Source organism: Halichoerus grypus, chromosome 7, assembly GCF_964656455.1.
Source record: "Halichoerus grypus chromosome 7, mHalGry1.hap1.1, whole genome shotgun sequence".
Taxonomy (NCBI): domain Eukaryota; kingdom Metazoa; phylum Chordata; class Mammalia; order Carnivora; family Phocidae; genus Halichoerus; species Halichoerus grypus.
Genome location: NC_135718.1, coordinates 105,439,612 through 105,459,942, shown reverse-complemented (window position 1 = coordinate 105,459,942; position 20,331 = coordinate 105,439,612). Strand labels below are relative to the sequence as shown.

The window sequence follows — 20,331 nt, the reverse complement described above, 5'->3', positions numbered from 1 at the left end:
CCTTATGGCTAAGCTTCTAGAAAAGATGCTTAACTCATTGAGAAATAATGTGTGTGATGATTCATTTCACTCTTCCATTAGGTTACTTAAATTTCTTGCTGTTATATAACAACTTTGTTGAGGTTCCAAGTTAAGTTCTATAAAGGTGAATAAGGTCTGCTTTGCTTTGAAGTGTCTTATTTTGGAACTTGTATAAGAAGTCAGTAAGAGAGGGGTGAATTCCCTAAGTAACTCTATAAAAGGGAGATTTTTAGTTTTTCCCTTTTTGTGGCATAAGGAATCTGTATTGGGGGTTCATAAGTCATATCATTTTTGGGAGGTTAGAAATGTGTTTGGGAAAACATAATGATAAATTAATTATTCCATTTTTATATGTATTTTATACCTTTGTCATCACCCTTTTTTTATTCAGTAATTCAGTTTGTGTACTAATTTATTTATTAAAATAACACTAAGTACTGTGAAATTCTGTCATCCTCACAAAATGGTAAAAGGGAAATAGAATTTATGAAAAGATTATTTGGTAATTCTCTTTTGACATATTTTTTAATATACCAAACCATTAAATCTTTCCTTGCTACTTTTATAATTTAACTTGTTAGGCTTTACAGTTGGGGAGGTTGTAGTATGGTTACTAAAGTTGAATGGAAAAACATGTCAAGTTTCTAGGAACAAAATAACTATAAGCAGAATTCTGTAGCTATGCACAGTTCTCTACCACTTGTAATTTGATATGTCTTGATAATGACTTTATCTGGATACAGTGCCTAGTATAGGTTGAGGGCATTTCAAGTAGATCTCTTATTATAGACATAATGACTTTAGAAATAGAAAAAAACGTCTGAAATGTTGTCACTGTAAATGTCACAGGGATAGTCAAATAGTCTTACTGACCAAATATACACTTTATTCCATAGTATTGAATTTGACCGGGACTGTGACTATTTTGCAATTGCTGGGGTTACAAAGAAAATTAAAGTCTATGAATATGGCACAGTCATTCAGGATGCGGTGGATATTCATTACCCTGAAAATGAAATGACCTGCAATTCCAAAATCAGGTACTTAGATTATTTTTTTGGACATGATACAATGTGTATATAACCTTTAATATCTATGATTCATATGAATTTGTTATTTTACCGTTCTGTGAGACTCCTTATTCATTCATGGTAAACACTAATTGTATACAAAGGATACTTTATAATCTGTCTTATAGATATTCGTTGCTTTTTCTCTGTGGGGGTTAGTAGTCATTGTCTTTCTATTTGACAAATGAAAGTCTTCTCTTTGTTTCACTTAATCAAATAAAAATTGTTGTTGTAATTGGCTTCCATGGTGTGTTGAATAAAGGATTACTATAGGCTATTAATAGTGTCTGAAAGTCAGGAATTTTTTCCCTAGTATGTGCATGTCTCCAAATTTTATAATTGTTTATAGTTTTAAGAATTCTTTTTATAAGAACATTCTGCTGCTTTTCATAGAGGGCCTAATATTTAAGTTTCATATAGTAAGGGTTAAAGTTCATAATGAGTGCTTTTCAAATCTGAAATACTGTTAAAAATGCAGAAAGTGAGAATTACTTCAGATCTGCCTCCCCCAGATCTCAGGGGAATCTTAGAATCTGCATTTTTAAAACAAGCTTCCTAAGCTATTCTCATTGGCAGTGGCTGAAAATGGAATGATACAAGGAAATCATCTAATAATAAATTTATTTAGAACTTTGAACATTTTTTGGTTATTCTTATAATCTTTTTTACCTGAGTGAATGACATACATAGTTTGGTTCTAATGCAGTCTGTTTGGAATCCTGTCCTGTTAAAGTCTGAGGCATCCAGGCACCTCTTCATAGGATTATACTTTAAATAAATCCATGCAATGCACTTAGCATAATACTTGGCCATTATCAGGATTCATAGTAAATGTTACTGAAATGACCATGTGGATTAGGGGGTTTACCTTTTCTGTCTCGACAAATGTGAAAATATGGCAATAGTTTATGGCACGTTGGAGTAAATGGAAGAAGCTGTTCAGGGCTGGAAGCTATGGGTTTAGGACTGAGAGGATCATGTGTAAGAATGCCTAAAGCCAATTTGGAGCACAGCAGTTGTGAAAGTGACCCAAATTACCCAAAACCACAGCTATTAAGTGGCAGATGTGGAATTTGAGCTCAGGTCTATCTAACTCCAAAATTTAGCTCCTTTGACTGTCTGTATAACTTCTCACAGAAATCCAGTTAATATATGTAAACATGCAAACGAACTCTTATAGTCTCTGAAATTTAGCAAGAATGTGACCAGTAGAGAGTAAAAGACTTTATTGTTTTCATGTGCTTTGAAGTAATCTAGGTTAATTGCTTTCTAAGTGGCTTTTTTCCTTAATATACATTAGTTTTAATACATGATTCACATATGTGTCTTTACCAAAAGCATACATTTTTAGATGTTGCATTCTCAGTTTTGGAGCACTTGAGAATAGCTGAAACGATAAAATGTTAAAAGCTTTCATTCTAACTGTTATATTCAGTCATAAGCTTATATTAGTTAAGATTTTTTTTTTTTAAGATTTTATTTATTTATTTGACAGAGAGAGACACAGCGAGAGAGGGAACACAAGCAGGGGGAGTGGGAGAGGGAGAAGCAGGCTTCCCGCTGAGCAGGGAGCTGATGCAGGGCTCGATCCCAGGACTCTGGGATCATGACCTGAGCCAAAGGCAGACGCTTAACGACTGAGCCAGCCAGGTGCCTCTAGTTAAGACTTTTTTTGTATGTAAATACAAAAACCCAATTCAAATTAGTTTATTAGCTTATATGATTCAACACATCTTGATCCAGGGGCCTACACAATTTGATTAGGTCTCTATCATTGTGCTGTGGCATGCTTTGTGCCCTGTTGGTCTCTGTTTTCACTCATAGATATGCTCTCCTCATGTATGAAAGATGGCCAGTGGTGGCTTTAGGCTCCTATCCATCTTTTGGCTAGTGGTCAGAGTGAATAGTGGTAAGGGTCATTACTTGGTAGCTCAATAGAAAAACTTGGGAGTTATTTGATATATTTCTTCCTAGCTGTGTTGTGAGCAGATTGATTATGAAGCCATGTAGACCATTTCAAAAGGGTTCTAATCCTTCTGTACACATCAAAATTTTTGTATTCATTGTTATTTATTTTTACATAAAGTAAGGTTTAACTATATTTCTTTCTTTCAGCTGTATCAGTTGGAGTAGTTACCATAAGAATCTGTTAGCCAGCAGTGATTATGAAGGCACTGTCATCCTATGGGATGGATTTACAGGACAGAGGTCAAAGGTCTATCAGGTAAATAAGGATACTAGCTATTTAGAAACACATTTTTACTTTATAGTTATAGTTATAAATTTATAATTTATAATTACAAATTTTAAGCCACTATTTAGCATTTTTATACCTATATAATAGCAAATAATGCTTTTAATTATAAATTTAAAGCCGCAAGCATTTTTTATCCCTCTGTAATAGGAAATAATGCTTTTCTGGAGCATCGCTTCAGACTTGTTTTGCGTTTGTAGAATGTGTCAAATGAATTTCCAAAAGCAATAAAATATGTATATATAAAAAGTTTGGGAATTACTTCGCATGTCATTTGTTTTCATGGCCTGTTCTCTTTCCCTCTCACCAGAGCAATAAATTGGTATCAAGTTTTTTGCTTTCTTTATTTTAAGATCTATATTCTGTCTGAGACTACTTTGTCTTCCTTGTATATCCAGGAGCATGAGAAAAGGTGTTGGAGTGTTGACTTTAATTTGATGGATCCTAAACTCTTGGCGTCGGGTTCTGATGATGCAAAAGGTACTATTTGAATCTCTTCTACTTTCCCTCACTCCCTTACCCCCAACTTAATCCTTTTACTAGCAGAGATGCAGATATTTATTAAAAATCATAACAATCCTTTGTGATTATTATTCTAAAAATAATCTAAGTACAACAATCTATATCTCTTGGAGTGAAAGAAAAATGAATATACTACATCTTCATTATAATAATGTTTTCCAGATTCATGTCATGTGGTGACATTTTTATAACCAATTCCTTTGTATATAACATCAAGTAAACTTTTTTTGCTGAAATATTTAGACAGATCTCTGTTTTAAATTATATTCAATTTCGGGGCGCCTGGGTGGCTCAGTCGTTAGGCATCTGCCTTCAGCTCAGGTCATGATCCCAGGGTCCTGGGATCGAGCCCCGCATCCGGCTCCCTGCTCAGCGGGAAGCCTGCTTCTCCCTCTCCCACACCCCTGCTTGTGTTCCCTCTCTCGCTGTGTCTCTCTCTGTGAAATAAATAAATAAAATATTTAAAAATATATATATTCAATTTCTAGTGTATACTAAAATCTTTTAATGAAGTTTATCATATTTCAGAGAAAAATTCAGCATCTTTTTCTGCCAATTTAATTGACCTCTTCTATTTTTTCTTTTTTTCTTTTTAAAGATTTTATTTATTTATTTGACAGAGAGAGACACAGCAAGAGAGGGAACACAAGCAGGGGGAGTGGGAGAGGGAGAAGCAGGCTTCCCGCTGAGCAGGGAGCCGATGCGGGGCTCGATCCCAGGACCCTGGGATCATGACCTGAGCCGAAGGCAGACGCTTAACGACTGAGCCACCCAGGCGCCCCTCTTCTATTTTTTCTTATGTATCCCTCTTTACTATTCATGTTTTTCAGTTATCCTTACTATTTTGTTTCGCCTGGTTCTTCTCACCATTAGATTTATAAAGCCCTGTTAACAGATTTCTGTTAACCTTATAGTTAACGGCCTTAATTTTTTTGCCATTCTTTTCTACATGTAATCTCCACACTAGTGATTAGATAGGCAAAGATAGCTCTAGTGTTGAAAAGTTTATTTCATAATGATATTCTGTAAGTGGGAAATGAACATGACTAGAGTTTCCCCCAAAAGATAAAAAAGTAGCAAGTTTTTTACCCGTATTATATATAGATTGGAATACCTTTCTTCTTGATTGTTTTAAGAAATTATCCTTGCATTTCTAAATTATTTAGACCATCATATGACAGTCGATATTTGCATGTTAAATGTTCTTTTTCATAGTATCATGGGGATAGCTTTTATTGAGTTGAATACTTGTATTTTTGTACTGAAGATTAATATTTATTCAAAGGTGGTAACTGGTCAGAGTCTTCCTCTGGAAAATAGAAGCCATTTGAAACAATTTAAGAAGAAAGAAGTAGAAAGGGATTTTTAGAGTTACTTATTCATGTTAAATTATATTAAGATCACATAACATAAAATTAACCATTTTAACTATTTTGAGTGTACTGTTCTGTGGCATTAAGTACATTCACATTGTTGTGCAATCTTCACTACCATCAGTCCATAGAACTTTTTTCATATCACCAAACTGAAACTGTACCCATTAAACATAGCTTCTCATTTCCCCTTTGCCAGCCCTTTGCAGTCACATTTCTGCTTTCTGCCGCTAATACTTCCTTGTTTCCAGTATGTGTGCTTTTCTTTCTTCTTCTTTTTTTCCTTGCTTTATTGTACTTGCAAGAATTTGCAGAATGGTGGTGTGTAGGACTGGTGACGGCAAACATCCTTGCCTTGTCCTGATCTTATGGGGAATGCTTGTAGTCTTTTGTCATTAATATGATATTATTAGATTGAGACTTTCATTGGACATGTTTTTGTCAGGTTAAGGAAATCTCTTATTCCTTGTTTGCCAAGAATATTTATCATGAATGGATGTTGAATTTTATCATGACTTTTCTGTATCTGTTGAAATGATTATATTGGTTTTTTGTTTGTTACCATGATCTATTTTCATATCTTGAAGTAGCCTTATATTCCCAGGACAAAACCCCGTCTTAGCCATGATGTATTATCTCTTTTCTGTATTGCCATGTTTGATTTGCTAATTTATTTTTTTTAAGGGATTTTTGCATCTATATTCATGAGGAGTATTGGCTTTTATTTTTCCGTTCTCGTAATATCTTTTTGTGGCTTTCATATCAGGATAATGCTGGCCTCATAAAATGATTTGTCTTGTTTTAGGGGATATAGATGGAAGTGATCGTTTAGAATTGTTGTTTTGTTTATAAATCTTTGTTATAACTTGTGATTGAAGCTTTCTGAGCCTTGAGTTTTCTTTGTGTGAAGGTTTTAATTAAGAATTTATTTTATTATTTTTTTAATTGAAATGTAGTTGACATACCATGTTATATTTGTTTCAGGTGTACAACATAGTGATTCAGCAACTCTCTATGTTATATTGTGCTCACCACAAGGGTAGCTCCTGTCACCATACAATGCTATTACAGTACCATTGACTGTATTCTCTATGGTGTGCCTTTTAACTAGTGACATAAGAATTTAATTTCTTTGGTAGACTTAGGACTATTCATCTATTTCTTCTTGAGTGAGCTTTGGTAGTCTGTATCTTTCTGGAATTGGTATTTTGTGTCCTCTCATTTAACTATTATTTATGTATTATGTCAGCATGGCATTAAATTTATCAATTTTAATGATCTTTTTCAAATATCTAACTTTTGATTTTGATTTTTTTTTTTTTTTGCTATTTTTCTATTTGTAGTTTCATTGATGTTTGTTCATTAGCTTTTTTCCCCCAACATTAACTATTAATTTTTTTCTTTGGGTGTGATTTCCTTTCTTTCTGTTTTGTTAAAGTTGAATTTATGTCATTGATTTGAGCCTCTTATGTTTTCTAATATAAATATTTCCAGGTATACATTTCCATTTAAGCACCACTTCAACTGACCCCTCAAATTTTCATATAATGTATCTGTTCACTTTTAAAAGTACATGTAATTTCTCTTGTGATTCTCTTGTTTAATTTGCTTAAAATTTTCAGAAATCTTTTGGTTATTGATTATAGCTTAATTCTAGTTGGAGAACATATTTTATACGACTTTAATTCTTTCATATTTGTTATGATTTGTTTTATGGTCCAAAGTATGATCTGCCTTGGTAAATATTCCAAGTGTTTTGAAAAGAATCTGTGTTCTCCAGTGGAGTGTTCTGTAAGTGTCAGTTAGATCAGAGTTATTGATAGTATCTTTTGGTTTTCTATATCTTTGCTGTTTTTGTTTGTTTGTCTTGTCTCCTTGTTCTACTGATTATGAAACAGGAGTGTTGAAATCTGATTTTATTTCTCCTTTCAGCCAGGAGCAGGTGTTTTGCCTCTTTGTTTGTTTTGGTTTTTTGAAGCTGTATTGTTAGGGTCTTAAGCATTTAGAATTGTTGTCTTCATGAATTGACCCTTTTATCCATATATAATGTTATTCTTTATCCCTATTAATATGCTTTCTTCTGAATCTAGTTTGTTAGATATTCATCAAAGCAGTAATCGCTTTTTCCTCTCCTTTGAAATTCTACTTACATGAGTGTTAGACCTTTCATTTTGTCTTATAGGCCCCTGAGTCTCTGTTCTTTTTGTGTCAGTATCTTTTGTCTTCTTTACATTAAGTTAATTTCTTTTGTTGTTTTAGATCACCGGCTCTTTTATCTGCTTATTTCTATTTTGATATTGTTCAGTCCAGTGAATCTTTTATGTAAATTACTGTATTTTTTTTCTAAAATTTAATTTGATTCTTACTTCACAGTTCCTGTATTCCTTCTGAGTATTTCTGTCTCTCTATTACTTTTAAATGTGTTTACCTTTACCCCGTGGAGCACAGTTACAATAGTTGCTTTAAAATCTGTTTTATAATCCCAACATCTAGATTTTAGCATTGGTTTTTGTTGATGGGATCTTCATTTGAAAATTCTTCATGTTGTCATGGATTTTTGTATGTTCAGTAATTGGTGAGTTGTATCTTAGGCATTTTGAATCTTTTGTAAGACTCTGGGTCCTGTTCAGATTTTCTGGAGAATGTTTTTTGTTTTGTTTTGTTTTCAAGCAGTTGATCAGCAGTTTAGATGGTGACTGTATGTTCTATCTTGCTTTCTGTGTAAGTGATAGTTCCATTGTCCTGTATGTTCTATCTTGCTTTCTGTGTAAGTGATAGTTCCATTGTCAGGGTGGTTTTCAAAGCCTTTGCTGTGCTACATTGGTTTGTCTCATGCATATGCTAGTCGGGAGTTAATCTGGAAATTGAGTCGTCTTTTCAGTTGTAGTTCAATGCATAAAGCCTTTGTGATGCTCCTTTGTGTCTGTCTTACACATACAGAGCTCCTAAGTGACTAAAAGACTTAGGCCTGTTCATACACAGAATATGGGATCTCTTTCTCCAGTGCTTTCTTTTCCAGGTTTCTCCCATATTCCTTGTCCCCCTTTCTTACTGAGGCTCTGTCAAGAAAGTTGGGGTTTCTCTACAGACGAGTTACTCCTTTTTATGACCACAGAGATAGAGTTTCTGTGGGAATGTTAGCTTGCCATACTGCTGTAGCTCTGTGATGGAAGCCCACCCAGGGGGGAGAGTTAGAGAAGAAGAATACAAAAAAAATGACCCTCAACCCTCTGGCTTGCAGGAATGCCTTTTACCAGTCTTATGGTTAGAAACACAGGGATTTTCCTCAGTTTTCGCTTATTGAGGTGCTGATTTTGGCATGCCAAGGAAAAAAAGGAGGGAGAAAAGAAATGGTACTCTTACCCCTACATTGGTTACTTCTTTAAAGTTTTGAATGTCCTTCCCATAATGACTACTTTTCCTTACTTTTTGGATTCCTCAGACATTTGCTTTTTGCTTTTGTTTTTGATATTGTCCTCAGAGTAAACTCATAGTGGGAGAGATTGGCTATAGTGGGCTTACTTTATCTTGGTACTAAAAGTCCCAAATGCATTTAAGCCCATCTTAAAATTTTAGTATTACGTAAATGTATTTATCACTCTTTGAGTGTTTGGTGATTTTTACTTATAAAATATTGCTTATAAAATACTGCCTTTGTGATAATTTATAGTAAGAGAATATTTTAAATTGCTTTTCATGTATTTTACACATATATTTAGCATTTTATATTTTTTATATTTTTAACATTTTATATGTTTTGTATTAAATTTTTAATAGTTATTAATGGATATTATTTTTCAATCCATAATACTAAGTCCTTATAAATGACATTTTTTGTACTCATGCTGTTATTTGTTTATTTTATTTAATTCTGTGTATTTAAAAAATAGTTTACTTTCAAATATATATGTACATGCTTGGATGTTAAACATGAGTGTAGCAGGCTAATAGATGTAGTATTGCTATGTCTCAAGTTAATCAGGAAATAATTTTATGAACCAATTTATAACTTCTTTATGAAAAATATATTTTCCTTTTCAAGTACATAAACCAAGAATCATTTGCAATAAATAACCTTGCTTTTGAATTGGAATAATCACATCCTTTAAATGTTTTTTTATCCCCAAATATGAATTTGAAGAATATTTAGGCTTTAGAACAGCAATAGTTATAGGTTCTTATTCATTCCAGATTTTCATAGCTGCATACATTAATGTCAAAGTGATAAATTTGAAATCTTGACAAGTTTAAAAAATTAATTTTAGTTAATGCATACTGAATGAAATACTTTTTTAATCAAAGGACTAAAAAATGAATTGCAACATAATAAATAGCATTAGGATAGCAGTTATCTTTCCTCTAATTTATAACTTTAGGCAGTTATCATTCCTATAAGTTATAACTTAAGTGTAATATTTCCTGTATCCAAGTGAAATTAAAAGGCTTATCTTAGACATTCTCCCAGATGGCCCCAGTGGTCTGTCTCCTAGTATCCTCATACTTTCCTCCCCATTGCTCCAGTCTGTGTGATTGGTAAAATACTACAGATGTGAAGGTATGTCATTTCTTAAATTAGTTTATATAAAACACCATAGCCTCTGTCTTCATCATTCTTTCTTTAGTATTTGGTTCAATGTGGAGAAGCTAGCAGTATTGTCATAAGCCCAAATGACGGGGCGCCTGGGTGGCTCAGTCGGTTAAGCGTCTGCCTTAGGCTCAGGACATGATCCCAGAGTCCTGGGATTGAGCCCCACTTTGGGTTCCCTGCTCAGCAGGGTGTCTGCTTCTCCCTTTCCCTCTGCACCTCTCCCTGCTTGTGGTCTCTCTGTCTCTCTCTCTCTCAAATAAATAAATAAAATCTTAAAAAAAAAAAACAACAAACTCAAATGGTGGGAGACTGCGTCCTCATGCCAAGAGCCATGTTGAGTGAGCTTGCAGTGGATCCTGTAGTTCAGCTGAATGGTGACCTCTCTGGGCCCTTGAGACTTAGCCAAGACTACCTAGCTAAGCTGCTCAGAGATTCCTGACCCTCAGAAACCGTGTGACAGTAAATTTTGTTGTTTTAAGTTGCTAAGTTTTGGGGCAATTTGCTGTGCAACAATAGCTAACTAATACAACAAGGTCTGTTTTCTCTATTTGATCAAGTTTAAAAGAAAAACTTATGTTTGGTAAATCAGTATTGTCAAAGTGAACATCTTTGTGATTTATCTTTCATATTTTTTTAAAAAGATTTTATTTTCTAATTTAAGTGTCATTTTGTTCTAGTTCATTCTAATGCTTACTTATATTTAATTGTTATAAAATACTGATGTGTAAACCTTGTTTATAAAGGTTCTTAGTGATTAGTAGTGGAGTTATGGGGATAGTAGGTGCTCCATAAATATGTGGTGTGGGTTAACTTTGGCTTGCTACTTTTTTTGAGTACAGCTCTACCACTTGATATTCTAATCTATAAATGTTGTATTTGACTTGTAGACTTTTAATTATAGCTAGCCATTTCATCTCAGATTGTATATCTTAATTGCTGGGACAATTTTATATTGATTGGAATAGCACATAATTCCTATTAGAAAATAACATGAAACAAACCAAATATTGCTATTTAAAACTCTTATTCTTTTATTTTAATATTGAGTGTCTTATTTTTCTCTTAGGAGGCTAATAGATTGATTAGGTTGTAAGTAACTTTTTTAATGGTTAACTTATATTCAAGGTGCACATATTTAAAGAAACTCTCCATGGAATTCCACTTGTAAAAGATAAATTATCCCATTCACACAGAGAAAATCTCTATTCTTAGGAAATACCGTTTTATAGAAGTGAGAGTTGGAACCATTTTTACTTTTTTTTTATTCCCATTTACAGATCACCATATTAGTATTCCTAAAAAGATTCTAAAATTTTACTGTGCCTCCATCTTAATACTGGTTTTCAACCCCAAATGCACATTGGAATCACCCAAAAAGCTTTTAAACAAACACCAATACCTGTACCCCAACTGGGTATTGTCCAGGACAGGTCATTGGGGGACAGGACATTGGCGCCCATTGAAAAGATGGGCAGGAAGATTTTTGTTCTTGTTATAGTTAGTGTTCATTATTAATTGTAATGTGTAACCAGTATCTTGAAAATCTGTCTTATGTGTGTATTCTGTTGTCTCTGAAGACATTTTTGATGTATATGATCGTTGCTCTGGTACCTTACAAGACAACAGCTCACCTTTCTATTTCTGCTCTCAGATCTGACCTGCTCTGATCAGTTTTTCTGTAATCTTTACAAATCTCGTATATACCATTGGAATAGACTAAATATCAAATATTAAAAGAAACATTTAAAGTTTAGCTAAACAATGCTGTAACATTACTTTAGACACACTTAAATCATATAACTGAGTTCCTACATAAAATTTTAAAATCATGGAATTCTTAATTGAAAGATAAAACAAGCACCACTTCCAGGTACTTTAAAAATGGCATTTGTTTTCTGATATATATAATAAATATGAAAGTGTGTGTGTGCGTGCATGTGTGTGTAGGAGTGGGATGACTATATGATTCATCTTCCACCCATGACACTTGAGAAAAATACACACCATTTTTTTTCAGTAGGCTCCATGCCCAGTGTGGGGCTTGAACTCACCACCCTGAGATCAAGTCACATGCTCTACCGAGTAAGCCAACCAGGTGCACGGCCCCCCCAAACACCATTTAAAGAATACTGAAACAAATACACATGTATCTCTATATTGCCTTTTTTTTTTTTTCTTCCCCACTCTTTTATGCTTTAGTTATGGGATCATGTTACCTCTCAGCACATTTTTAGTCTGTTGTTTTCTGACTTTGAAACTATGCTCTCTTGGTTTCAATACATTGTTCTGTTACTCAGTCATTTAATTTAAAGGTTTTTGGTTCTTGTGAACTAAAATGCTTTGGATTAGTATGAAAAGGCAACTGTAGCAATAAGCAGACTTTCGCGGTTACAGAAGCATTTGCTAATGTATTGTTTAATTCTTTTCATTTTTATTTTTCTTTACTCTTAGTGAAGCTATGGTCTACCAACCTAGACAACTCAGTGGCAAGCATTGAGGCGAAGGCTAACGTGTGCTGTGTTAAATTCAGCCCCTCTTCTAGATACCATTTGGCTTTCGGCTGTGCAGGTAAGAAATTAAAGCAGCTTTGTCTTCTTTTGATGTTGGTTGAGTATCGTGGCTAGGATAAAAGACTGTAGTTTAAAACAAATAATTTGCCTTGTAGGTTTAAATTTTGTTTTGGTTATTAGACTCTAAGTTAGAAGTATGCAGTGTGCTGTCATTACTCATTTATTGCTATGCCTTAATTTCCGTATTCTGTCACCATCTTTAATACATAGAGATGGTTTGTTGATTATTTTTGTTGCTTCTCTAAGTCTTTGCATGCATGAACTAATGCTTATTCATAAACTTAGGTTGTAATGATGTTTAAATGATTAAACTATTATATAGACATAGGAATCCATTTTTTTAATTAAAGGAAATCTATTCATTCCTTCAAAAATTTAATATATATATATATAAATTATATATATGGGACAGTGAATAAGACAGATAAAATCTTTCATCATAGAATGCATAGGAACATAGGAAGTTCTTAAAAACATGTTAGCTGTTATCATAAGAAAGAATTTTTTGCTAACATATTTTTCTTAACTAGGGTGACCAAATGTCTGCCTTTGCCACTCGTGGTTTATACTTATACTGTCATAATTACTTTAGTGCCTTCTTTCATTCTCAGTAGTGTTGTTGGTTGGAAGATAAATCATATGGTTATCCTGAGTCCTTTGTCTTCTGTATCTGTCCGCTCCCCCCAAATATTAACTAGAACAGTAAACACCTGTAATTCAACTTCTGCATTAGGAAATCTCCTTGATTCTGTTTGTATTGATAATCTCAGTTTATTTAAAGATAAGTTTGGCACCATATAATGAACACAGAATCACCCTTAAAAAAGGAAAAGCACAATTTAAATCTTATTTGTTATTATACCCTTTCCTTATTTCAACTTATTTATTCACTTATATAATGACATAATTTCATAGTTAGTTTCAGTAGGGTGTTGTCTAACATGTATCTGTAAGTAGAATTCTCTTTCTGTTAGCATACAGAATTTTTTTTTCATGATCAAGTGGTATTCTTTTCCATTTGAACCTACTACTTCCTTATTAACTCCCTTTTCTATCACTGACTAGGCAAGTTGATTAACTTATCTCCCCAGGTTTCTTATCCTTAAAATAGAGATAGCCCTTTGGGGCTTTATGAGGATTATGAAAGGAAAATGTTATATGTAAAGCTCTTATAATATGGTACTTAATAATTGTTTAGTTATTTTCATTATTAATATTCTATCATGCATTGAATTAAAATAGCTTATTGAGTTTTATTGTTATGTTCTATTTTATAAACACACTGACCATTGGCCATCATTTATGAATAGAAGTTATTAGTATTTAATAGGTACAAATACCAGATATGAATGTCTTCAAAATTTTTCCTTCCTGGTAAAGGGAAGCCTACTTTATGTTTTATCTTTTAATTTAATTTAATTTTTAAGTTTATTTACTCAAGTGATCTCTGTACCCAACCTGGGAATCAAACTCACAACCCTGAGATGAAGAATTGGAAGCAAAAAAACTTCCGACTGAGCCAGCCAGGTTCCCCTAGGGGAAACCTACTTTAAAAAAATGCTTTGCTATCTGGCAGGTTGTTTGCCTTTACTGTTTTAAATTTTCATGTATTTCTTACTTAATTTTTGGATTTGTTTTTCCATGTATGCTTTAAGATTTATATTTTTCCAATTCTAGAAGAATTCTTTTGGGATTCTCCTCTGAATTACATTATATTTATTTGTTATTTTTGGAACCACTGGCATTATTAAGATAGTACATCTTCCCACATAGTTACATGGGGTATTTTTCTGTTTGTTGGGATTATTTTCTATCTTACAATGAGATTTTATAGTTTACTTCATTTAGGTACAAGGTCTTTCTGGTTAATTTTTTTCTATGTATAATTTTTGGTTCTATTTTAAATAAAATATTTTTTCTGTTTCTTATTTTAAGTACTGTTTTCTAAGAGTAGATAAAATTTTTTGATATTTAGATATATATATATATATCTAGGCACCTTTAAATGTTTCTTATTAAATTTAGTAGTTTCTTACTAGTCTTTGAGTTACCTATTTATACTTGATAGTGGCCAAAGTGTTGTTTGTATTTCTTCTTTTCCAATGATTTATTGCCTTCTCTTCTCACAAGGCAGTGTTATAGGATACTAGTGATAGTTACTTTCCTCATCTGATTCATTTAGTTGAATGGGCTTCAGTCTTTTACTTTTTAGGGTATCTACTTTTTTTTTTTTAAGATTTATTTATTTGAGAGAGTGAGAAAGAGAGAACATGTGCGTGGGTGGGGGGAGTGGCAGAGGGAGAGAATCTCCAGCGGACTCCACAATGAGTGCAGAGCCCCACTCAAGGCTCGATCTCATGACCTTGAGCGTGAGATCACGACCTGAGCTGAAACCAAGAGTCAGACGCTCAGCTGACTGAGCTACCCAGGTGCCTCCAGGATATCTACTTTTGGAGAGTAGTCTTTATTAAATTCAAATGATTCATTTTACTGTTTCTTAGGAGCAACTGCAGTACTTCATCAAGTGCTTTTTTAGCCACAGTTGATATAATCATATGGTTTAATTCGTTGACATGAATTATGTATATACATTTTCTGATTTGAATTATATTTGTGTTTCTAGAATAAACCTTGCTTGAGCATAATGTGGAATTCTTTAATGAATAGCTTTATTTATTGCTGGTATTTTTGTATCTATAATCATAAATTTGATCTATAATTTGTTTTTTTAAACCATTTTAATCATTATTTTATAATTCCTAGTATACAAGTCTTGAACTTGTCTTGTTTAATTTATTCCTGAGTATTGTATTACTTTTATTTTTTTTTTTTTTTTTTTTTTTTTTTTTTTTTTTTTAAAGATTTTATTTATTTGACAGAGAGAAAGACAGCGAGAGAGGGAACACAAGCAGGGGGAGTGGGAGAGGGAGAAGCAGGCTTCCCGCTGAGCAGGGAGCCCGATGCGGGGCTCGATCCCAGGACCCTGGGATCATGACCTGAGCCGAAGGCAGACGCTTAACGACTGAGCCACCCAGGCGCCCCTACTTTTATTTTTTTAATTAAAAAAATTTTTTTTCCAAGTTTTTATTTAAATTCCAGTTAACATAGAGTATTTTATTACTTTGAGATGTATTGTGAATGGAATTGTTTACTTAATTTTATTTTTGAATAGTTTGTTGCTAGAGTTCAGAAATACAGTGAATTTTTTTGTATTGATCTTGCATCCTGCAATCTTGCTGGTCTTGTGTATTTTTTCCTCTTAGTTTTATTGTGGATTTCGTGGGATTTTCTACAGTTAAGATCAAGTTATCTGTGAATTAAAATAATTTTATTTCTTCCTTTACTATGTTAATGTCTTCTTGCTTACTTGTATGAGCTAAAAGCCCACGTACAATGTTGAATGGAAGTGGCAGAAGGAACTTCCTTACCTTATGGAGAAAGCATTCAGTCCTTCACAATTAAGTGTGATATTAGCTGTGAGATTTTTGTTGATACCCTTTATCAGATTGAGTAAATTTTCTATTCCTTTGCTAAGTATTTATTATGAATGAGTGTTAGATTTTGTCAAATGCTTTTTCTGTGTCTATTGAGGTAATGTCTATTGAGATAGTTTATGTCCTTTATTATAATGTGGGATAGTTCGTTGTTGTTTTGAATGTTAAACCAACCTTCCATTCTTGGGGAAAATCTCTCTTAGCTATGGTATAAAATCCTTTTTATATGTTGCGGGATTGAGTGTTCTAATGTTTTAAGTATTTTTGTGGTATTTGTAACTTTCTTGTGATGTTTTCTGGCTTTGATAGCAAGGTACTATTGGCCTTATAGAATGAATTGGGAAGTATTTATTTACTGAATGAGTTTGTAAAGGGTTGGTATTATTTTCTTTAAATTTTTTTTTAAGATTTTATTTATTTATCTGAGAGAGAGTGAACGAGAGAGAGCATGAGTGGGAGAAGGGGCAGAGGGAGAGGGAGAAGCAGATTCCCCACCTAGCAGGGAGCTCAATGGGGGGCTTGATCCCATGTCCCTGGGATCATGACCCAAGTGGAAGGCAGATGCTTAACAGACCGAGCCACCCAGGTGCCCCTCTTCTTTAAATATTTGATGGAATTTATCAGTGAAACCATCTGGACTTTGACTTCATGAGGATATTTTAAATACCTAATTTAATTTCTTCTTAAAAGTTTATTCAGATTTTCTATTTCTTTTTGAAATCAGTTTTGGTAGTTACTGTCTTTCTGGGAATTTGTATGTTTAATTTTTCTAATTTGTTGTAATAAAGTCGTTCTAACATTCTCTTATAGTTCTTTTAATTTCTGTAGTGTTAGTAGTGTCCCTTCTGTCATTGCTAATAGGTCTTTTTTGTCTTCTCTCTTTTTTCTTTTTGGTGGGTCTAGTTAAATATTTGTCAGTTTCTTCAAGGGATGTGTCTTTATGACAGGTGCTTCAGACCAGAATGCCGTGTATTTCCAGTGTTCTTAACATTGTTACCCAAACTTACTTGTTGGAAGGGTTAGAGATCTGTAGGCTGAGCCTCTTAAAATGATTCTTAGCTCGGGGCGCCTGGGTGGCTCAGTTGTTAAGCGTCTGCCTTCGGCTCAGGTCATGATCCCAGGGTCCTGGGATCGAGCCCCACATCGGGCTCCCTGCTCTGCGGGAGGCCTGCTTCTCCCTCTCCCACTCCCCCTGCTTGTGTTCCCTCTCTCACTGTGTCTCTCTCTGTCAAATAAATAAATAAAATCTTTAAAAAAAAAAATGATTCTTAGCTCACCGTAAGTATCAATAGACCAAGAGAGCTGTTACTTCTTTCTCATCCAATCGAGATCAAGATATGTTGAGTTCAAGAACGTTATGCCATTACTATAATCAAGAGATCAGAAATCTTTCACTGTAACTGATACAAAGCTGGAGACTGGACACTGGAATATTACATTAGAAAACCTCCACATCTTTACAGTGATGCTTGCAACAAAAATATCCAAAGCAGAATGACCACCAAGTTTCTATCTTTCAGATCTTACATAAGTGTATCCCTGTGCTGGAAACTCATTCACATCTGGAAGCATAACTTCAAGAGAATCTGGGCAATATAGTTTTTAACTTTCCATCCTCCATAGGCTTAAATAAGGTGGTAGGAATGGATGCTGAGGTCATTGGCCCTATCCAGCACAATGCAGTTTCATATGAGTTAAGGACTTACTTTTTCTAACTTTGAAATAGGTGTTTAGTATCCAAGCAAGCATTAATAAAGGCAGTAGTTTATTCACTGCCTTTAATTGTATCTTTTACTGATTGAAACATGCATTTAATCATAAAAACTTATATTACTTAGAAAACAATGACTTATATCATTTTCATTTAGAATTGCAGCATTTCTTAGAATGTAGACTATTGTCTAAATGCTTATTTTTCAACTATAAAACATCACTCTTTAACTGTACCATTTATTTTACCACTGAGAGAAGTACAGAGTCACATTCATGAGATTGCTTATTAAATATCATTTGTGATGATGAATTTGACATTAGGAGTGGGCTGTACATTTTTAAACATTGCTTTTGGAGTTAAAAGAAATAGACAATGAATGAATAAGTAAGCTACCAACCAATTATATTTTCACTGCTGTTACAAGGGCACTGTGGATCCTACCTACTGGGTAGTGATGCATCATGCTAATTCAGCTTCCTTGCCTCCTTCATTTGGATAATATCTTTCTATTTGGTACAATTAATTCATTTCTCTCTCTCTTTTACTTCATCATTTGCTCATTTACCTTTTATCATAATATAAAAAGATGTCTAGTTTTTTTTTTTAATTGGAGAGTATAGCATGAAAAGTTTCTTGCAGTATAGTAAAAATTCGTAAGCATTTCTTTTAAAATATCAAATCCTTAGTCATGGTCTCCTTGAAAATAGTAGACCAGGAATTTTAAACTACTTTTTTTGTGGTTAATATTGAGAAAAAAGCTTTGAATTTTATTTTAAACCATTTAAAAATCTGTTCTTAAGTACTGAGATTATCTGAAGCATGCTTTTACCAGAAGACAGGATATTTTTAACATAAAGGTGAAAATGTTTATTAATTGTCTGTTACTTGATTACTACATAACATTTTTTTTATTGAGTAGAAACAGGTAGGAAAACAATTTTTCTCCAATTTTCTTCTCTAAAGCCAGTTTGGGAGAGCATTGCAAGACGAAATTGAATTCCTAGCAATCTGTGGTTTTAAGAGAACATCAGAGTTACTTGCATAATAACTTGAAGCATCTTGTAATTTTTTAAACTATAATTATTATAAAAGACAGGAAATATGGGTACTCTTAGGCATTCTTTTTAAAGTAATAATAGTTTATTCCCCCAGAAGTTAGTGATATAAATCAAAGGTAAGGTTAGTATTATTCTGATTTAGGAGTGGTATTTATGCTAATAACATTTCACTGGGAAGGAATACTGTTTCTAGAACAAACAGGAATTCTGAAATAGCTTATTTAACTCTGTTACCAGTAAGCATTTTTTTAGTTACTGTAAACTCTTTGTTACTCTCAGTAAGCTGAATAGTTCATATGCATAAAAACACCATTTGTTTTCTTATTTTTAATACTTTGCAGTGTTTGTGATTGGTATAATGACTTAGTTTTCAAAAGGAAAAGATAATCTTTTCTTTGTATTTTGTTGTTGTTGATAAATTTATGTTTAAATATCTTTATTACTTCACTTACTCTAAAACTTACAGTTGCTTCTTACTGCTTAAAGAATAAATATAGATTCCTTTGCTTCTGTCTAAGCCCTCCATGATTGGCTTCAGTATTCCTTATACTTGACTCCTATTATTTACTCTGAAAATTTTTACTCAGAAGAATTTTTTTAAAAGATTTTATTTATTTATTTGAGAGAGAAATCTTTAAAAAGGGTGGGGGGCACCTGGGTGGCTCAGTCGTTAAGCGTCTGCCTTCAGCTCAGGTCATGATCCCGGGGTCTTGGGATCAAGCCTCGCATCGGTCGGGCTCCCTGCTCAGCAAGGAGCCTGATTCTCCCTCTCCCTCTGCCTGCTGCTCTGCCTGCTTGTGCTCTCTCTCTGTCAAATAAATAAATAAAATCTTAAAAAAAAAAGAAAAAAGAGCGAGCATAGGGAGAAGCAGAGAGCGAGAGGGACAAGCAGACTGCACTGAGTGTAGAACCTGATGCAGGGCTCAATCCCACAACCCTGAGATCATGACCTGAGCCAAAATCAAGAGTTGTATGCTTAACTGACTGAGCCACCCAGGTGCCTCAACTCAGAAGAATTTTTATAAAGCTTCTTCCATAAAGATTTCTTAATTCTGAGTACAGCTGTCTGAGGCTATTTTATATATGCATCTTCAACTTTTAAAAATTGATGTAATCGTTTAAAATTGTGTATATTTAATTGTACAAACAGTACAAGATTATATCCTCATTCTCAGCTTTCATATGTAACACATAAAGCTTAAGTTCTCATTCACCAAGCATCATTGCACTGCCTCTTCAGAGACACTATTGTTAATAGTTTTGCAGGTGTCCTTCCACAGATGGATACAGCATCTCTTGAGGAGGCCAATAAGCATTTTTCTTTATTTAGAACAGTATATTTTTTCTTTAAAAAATTAGGGTTGATTCTAAAAGATGGACAACTATGCTATATAAAACACAAGTTTAGAGTATTTTTAAATCTCTCTTCTATTCCCCCCCACCCAAAATATAATTAATTCCTTTCCATTTAAGAAGCTGGTGTTTAGTTTAAGGGGCTATGAAACCTAATTTAATTCAATTTTTAAAGTTAACATGGAGGGGGGGCGCCTGGGTGGCTCAGTCGTTAAGCGTCTGCCTTCGGCTCAGGTCATGATCCCAGGATCCTGGGATAGAGCCCCGCATTGACTGGTGGGAAGCCTGCTTCTCCCTCTCCCACTCCCCCTGCT

The 20,331-nt window shown here is 33.7% G+C and overlaps 1 protein-coding gene across 7 annotated transcripts in view; it reads left to right on the top strand.

Annotated features, from left to right (window-relative positions):
• Positions 1-20,331, top strand: part of COP1 (COP1 E3 ubiquitin ligase) — a 264,311-nt gene that overhangs the window by 144,509 nt on the left and 99,471 nt on the right. For all 7 annotated transcript variants that reach the window (XM_078078001.1, XM_036117242.2, XM_078078000.1 and 4 more), the window contains 4 exons: positions 918-1,061; positions 3,207-3,315; positions 3,744-3,825; positions 12,280-12,396. In XM_078078001.1, coding sequence (XP_077934127.1) covers positions 918-1,061; positions 3,207-3,315; positions 3,744-3,825; positions 12,280-12,396 — 452 coding nt within the window. The remainder of the gene's footprint in view (positions 1-917; positions 1,062-3,206; positions 3,316-3,743; positions 3,826-12,279; positions 12,397-20,331) is intronic.